Source organism: Pyrus communis, chromosome 13, assembly GCF_963583255.1.
Source record: "Pyrus communis chromosome 13, drPyrComm1.1, whole genome shotgun sequence".
In the NCBI taxonomy this organism is placed as follows: Eukaryota; Viridiplantae; Streptophyta; class Magnoliopsida; order Rosales; family Rosaceae; genus Pyrus; species Pyrus communis.
In genome coordinates, this window is record NC_084815.1 from 19239867 (window position 1) to 19245866 (window position 6000).

General features: G+C 40.1%; 1 protein-coding gene across 1 annotated transcript; it reads left to right on the forward strand.

Moving 5' to 3' along the window:
• Positions 1–63: 63 nt before the first annotated feature.
• On the forward strand, positions 64–5957 carry LOC137712824 (ribonuclease TUDOR 2-like). The gene is made up of 17 exons (XM_068451996.1): positions 64–217; positions 681–867; positions 1101–1175; positions 1277–1390; positions 1477–1587; positions 1721–1927; positions 2069–2287; positions 2362–2469; positions 2678–2848; positions 2940–3137; positions 3236–3601; positions 3701–3931; positions 4007–4192; positions 4274–4354; positions 4442–4636; positions 4824–5201; positions 5541–5957. Exons 2-17 carry the CDS (start codon positions 712–714, stop codon positions 5727–5729), a joined length of 2985 nt encoding a protein of 994 aa, XP_068308097.1. The 5' UTR covers positions 64–217; positions 681–711; the 3' UTR covers positions 5730–5957.
• The last annotated feature ends 43 nt before the right edge of the window (positions 5958–6000 follow it).

Below are 6000 nucleotides of genomic sequence, written 5' to 3' on the forward strand. Positions count from 1 at the left end.
AAAACGCGGGGTATAAATATAAACGTATTGGTGGATGCAGAGCTCGCCATCGTTCCCCTATATATGCAACGCTTCTGAAAGCCATTGCGAAATATCTTCTCTCTGTTTCGCTTTCATCTTGATCCCGCCGCTCGACGACGCCGTTTCGACGACCCCAAGGATCCGATAAAACGCGTCAGTCCGGATAGATCCGAATAGCCTGATCCGATCCAGCTTGGTAATCTCTCTTTCCATCGCATTCGCAGATCTCTCTGGCTTGAAATTTTTGCTTCGGATCATTTAATCGGATTGTTATTGTTTGCATTACGCGGAATTAAGAAGATTCGAGGGAAAACTGTTTGGTTTTGCAATCTGCGATTGATTGATAGATCTTGTGACTCGAATGGTTAATTCTGCTGTTTTTTGTCATGTCGTATTCGATATGTCGTTGTCGTATTGATGCATGTCATTGTTGGTGTGGGATTTGGATCTGAATGTTGACGTTCTGGTTCGGATTTGATTGTTGGTGTTTGTAAAGATTGTGGCTTTGCATGTTGGGTTGGAGAGATATTTAGTGTTAACAGAGATTTGGTGATTAAATTTAATTGGGTTGTGGCTTTTTTGAAGATTAATTGGGTTGTGTTGTTTGTAATTTAATTGGGTTTTTTGTTGATGGGTTTATTTGGATTTTGGTGGTGTAGATCTCGATCAAAATTTTAGAAGGCTGTTGAGATGGCTTCATCAACAGCTTCCACAGGATGGTACAGAGGGAGAGTGAAGGCTGTGCCTTCAGGGGACTCCTTGGTCGTCATGGCCCTCACAGCCAACAAGGCCGGACCTCCACCCGAAAGAACCATCACTCTGTCGTCACTTATGGCTCCGAAACTGGTAAAATGAATAACATCCGTTGTCTTTCATCTACCTATGTATTTTTATTTGGTCTTTGCATTGAATTGTCGTAAATTCTTGGTCTTTTCCAGCATTTGAGAATTATAAATTTATAATAACAGATTTTGGTTCTGTTTTAGCTTAATTTTTTGCTATTGATCACGGAGTAGATTGATCGCTGACATTTTTTAATGTTTTTTTTTTTTTTGCTATTGTGATGTTTTTATTGCTAGGCTCGTAGAGATGGCCAGGATGAACCATTTGCATGGGGCAGCAGGGAGTTTCTGAGGAAACTCTGCATAGGAAAGGTGCTTATTTTATATACGTTCTTGTGCTTTATTATCTCAATACTAGTCATCTTTGATAATAATGTGCATGATGCATCCACCTCATTATATTTTTCAAACAGGAGGTGGCTTTCAGAGTGGACTATGTTGTACAACAGATAGGGCGGGAATTCGGCTCGGTTTTCCTTGGTGACAAGAATCTTGCCATGCTGGTTGTTGCTGAAGGCTGGGCAAAGGTAGTTATCTTTTCATTTCTATTGGTTGCTGATTTTTTATTTAATGTTTATTTCTAATGGCTGTAAGCTGAAACCTGTTTGTGCAGGTCAAGGAGGGTAAGCAAGGTCCACAGAAAGCAGAAGCGAGTCCTTACATTGCAGAGCTGCTACGTCTCCAAGAGCAAGCTAGGACTGAGGGCCTTGGTCTTCATAGCAAGGTTTGCACTTAAATTCTTTCCCTCCTTTTTTCTTATATTGTACATCTAACATGTTGCAGTATGTTGAAAGTTGACGTCAAACTCGTTCTGTATTTGAGGACATGAAGCATGATTATTTTGTTGATAATTACAGGTTCCTGGTGCTGGTGAAGCATCCAAAAGGAATCTACCTCCCTCTGCTATTGGGAATGCCAGCAACTTAGATGCTGTGAGTCTGTTGGCTGAAAATAAAGGCAGGTCAATGGAATGTATTGTCGAGCAGGTTCGTGATGGAAGCACAGTTAGGGCCTACTTGCTTCCGGATTTTCAGTTTGTCCAAGTATTCGTTGCAGGAATTCAGGTATGCATTCTTTCTTCAATCTGGACACATACGTATAAGATTTTGTTCTTATCTGATTTTTACTCAGAAAGTAATAACATGTATATATATATATATATATATATATATATATATATAACATAATTTCTCTCTTCCAATTAGGCCCCATCGGTGGGAAGGAGACCTGTTGCATCAGACATTGTTGCTGAACCAGAAACAACTTCCAATAAAACAAATGGAGATGTTTCATCTGAACCTCGAGCCCCTCTAACTTCTGCTCAAAGGATTTTAGCTTCAACAGCATCGTCTGTTGAAGTTTCTGCTGATCCATTTGCATTGGAAGCTAAACATTTTACAGAAATTCGTGTGTTGCATAGAGATGTAAGCAACTTTCTATTGCAGGTTATCTTGGACATTGTTATTACAATCTTATCAATATTGTGATCGATATGTAGGTCCGCATCGTTCTGGAAGGCAATGACAAGTTCAGTAATTTGATTGGGTCAGTATATTACTCCGATGGGGACTCGGCAAAAGACTTGGCCCTTGAGCTTGTTGAAAATGTAAGAGCTTAAACTCTGTAGTTATTTCAAATGTAACATTATTGATGACTAATGTTTTCCTATCCCTGACTGTTGAAATATTTTATGGCATGCTTTCAATCTTTCCATGCAGCTTCTTGCATGCTCTATTGTCAGATTGTAAATCTCTTATCCCCTCTCTCAGGCCCATATCTAGGGCATACTGACAATATTCAAACCTTTTGTTTAGGGTTATGCAAAGTACGTTGAATGGAGTGCAACCACGTTGGAAGACGATGTGAAGCGGCGGCTGAAGACTGCAGAGCTTCAAGCGAAAAAAAGCAAGTTGAGGATTTGGACAAACTACACACCCCCACCTACAAATTCAAAGGCAATTCATAACCAGAATTTCACAGGAAAGGTAGTATGGAATGTTAGTTATGTATGTTTATCACAACATAATGATTTGTCCTATAATATGTACTTATGTAATTGATTTTTCTTTCTTCCAGGTTGTGGAGGTTGTAAGCGGGGACTGCGTGATTGTTGCTGATGATTCTGTTCCATTTGGCAGTCCACTAGCAGAGAGGCGAGTTAATCTTTCAAGTATTAGGTGTCCGAAAATGGGCAATCCTCGTAGGGAAGAAAAGCCAGCTCCATATGCCCGTGAAGCCAAAGAGTTCCTGAGAACACGCCTTATTGGACGTCAAGTATGAGAGTAGTTTTGATTCACTATTTTCTTCATCATAGAAGTCTCTCTTTTAATTTCAAATAATTTCAATATATTTCCATTTCTCATGTTCTGTAGGTAAATGTTCAAATGGAGTATTCAAGGAAGGTCGTCCCTGGAGAGGGAGCTGCACCTACTTCTGGACCTGCCGATTCGAGGGTAATGGATTTTGGAACAGTTTTCCTTGCATCTCCTACTAAAGCTGAGGGTGATGACGCCCCAGCACCTGCTTCATCTGCGCCTGCCAGTCAGCAGGCTGGTGTGAATGTTGCTGAGTTGGTGGTTTCACGTGGCTTTGGCACTGTTATTAGACATCGAGATTTTGAGGAGAGATCAAACTATTATGATGCCCTTATGACAGCAGAAACACGTGCTACTGCTGGAAAGAAAGGAATACATTCTACCAAGGAACCTCCAGTCATGCACATTACAGACTTGACAGTGGTGAGCAATAAAATTATTCAGTCATTCTTTACTTAATTGATGTGTCTAACTGTCGGTATACAATTTCACTCATTCCTTAATTGATGTTGTCTTTAACAGGCATCAGCAAAGAAAGCCAGGGACTTCTTTCCATTCTTACAGAAAAGGAGGAAAATTCCTGCTGTTGTGGAATATGTCCTCAGTGGGCATCGTTTTAAATTATTGATTCCCAAGGAAACATGCAGCATTGCCTTCGCATTCTCTGGTGTCAGATGTCCTGGTCGTGAGGAGCCATATTCAGACGAAGCAATTGCGCTCATGAGGCGAAGAATTATGCAGAGAGATGTTGAGGTAATCTCATTTAACATTAAATTCTCGTTGCCACTTGGTTATGTTCTAGCTTTGATAAAATTATGTCATTTACAGATTGAAGTTGAGACTGTTGATAGAACCGGGACCTTCTTGGGATCTTTATGGGAGTCAAAGACCAATGTGGCGGTTGCCCTTGTTGAAGCTGGCCTTGCAAAATTTCAAAATTCTTTTGGCGGTGAAATCCCTGATGGGCACCTTCTTGAAAAAGCGGAGGAATCTGCAAAAAAGAAGAAACTGAAAGTATGTGAAGCAACATACCTACATTATTACAGCTGTCTTCCTGGTAACTATGCTAATTTACATTCTTTTTTTCTTTCGCAGATCTGGGAGAACTATGTTGAAGGAGAGGAGGTTCCCAACGGTTCAGCTGTTGACAACACCAAACAGAAAGAAGTGCTAAAGGTACTTGGAATGCAATTGCATTTTATTATTTCCCATTCTACGTGTTATAAAATGTTAAGTAATATCTATCATGTTCCTTACTTTCAGGTAGTGGTAACAGAGATTTTGGGAAGCGGTAAATTTTATGTTCAGACAGTTGGGGATCAGAAAATTGCCTCTATTCAGCAACAGCTTGCATCTTTGAATCTTCAAGAAGCTCCCGTAATTGGTGCTTATAATCCTAAGAAGGGTGACATTGTCCTTGCTCAGTTTAGTGCTGATAACTCTTGGAACCGCGCAATGGTGAGTTTCAACCTGAATCGTCAGTTTTATATTCCAATTGTAATAAATATTTTTATTCTTGAGTTATTTTAGTCCATAAGCATACATTTTTTCCCGATTTTCATAAAAGGCAAGTCTGATTATGTGACTTGTACACTGAGTCTTCATAATTTCAAATTATTTAATTTGTGTATTTCTTCATGCAAAGATTGTCAATGCACCTCGAGGAGCTGTGGAATCCCCTAAAGACAAGTTTGAAGTTCTCTACATAGATTATGGTAACCAAGAGGTTGTCCCTTACAGTCAGATACGGCCTCTTGACCCTTTGGTTTCCTCCGCACCTGGTCTTGCTCAATTATGCAGCCTTGCATACGTTAAAGTCCCGGGCTTGGAGGAGGACTTTGGTCAAGAAGCAGCAGAGTATTTAAGTGAGCACGCATTAAACAGTGCCAAAGAATTTAGGGCCATGATTGAGGAAAGGGATCTTTCAGGGGGGAAAGTTAAGGGTCAGGGGACCGGGCCAGTGCTTCTTGTGACTCTTGTCGCTGTGGATGCTGAGATCAGCTTGAATGCCGCCATGCTTCAGGTTTGAGTTATAGCTCTTTTTTCTATTTATTTTGAATCTCATCTTTTAAATTCTTTCCTGCTGCCCTTCACAAATCCTACCCACACCAAATCTGCGTATATATGTTGTCCCTCGAGGACATCTATAATCAGTTTTACTCGGAAACAATCTGTTGTGAACTTATAAGTAATGTTTAATTTGTGATCAAGTATACAATAAAACATCGATGAATTCATGCTTCTGTCAAACAGAACCCTCATCATGTTATATAAATATGTAATGCTTGTCTGAATCTTTTTAAACTTTTTTTTTCGTAATGTCTTTCTGAATGTCATCTGTTTAAATTTGTGAAATTTTCAGGAAGGACTTGCAAGGCTAGAGAAAATGAAGAAACGTGAAACCAAGGAGAGGAAGACGGCAATCGAGAATTTGGAAAAGTTCCAGGAAGAAGCAAGGTCCGATAGGCGGGGGATGTGGCGCTATGGAGACATCCAGTCCGATGATGAGGACGTTCCTCCGGTTAGGAAGGCCGCTGCTGGCAAGCGATGAATATACAGTAATAGTGACGGAAGATAAGTTACAAAAACAACTCCGACGTAAGACGAGTTTAATTTATAGCATATATCATATGCTTTTCAGAGTAAGAGAGGAAAAGAAAGAAGAAAAAAGGAACGTTATGTTGTTGCAGTTAAGTTTTGTTTCCGGTCTGCGGATTGTCTGTTTTTTTGGATGAGAGGGAACAATTTTTTTGCAAAATTCGAATAAGGTAAAACTCTACCCCATGTGTTGTTCAGTCTCTCGTTTGAGGCCAGCATAGACA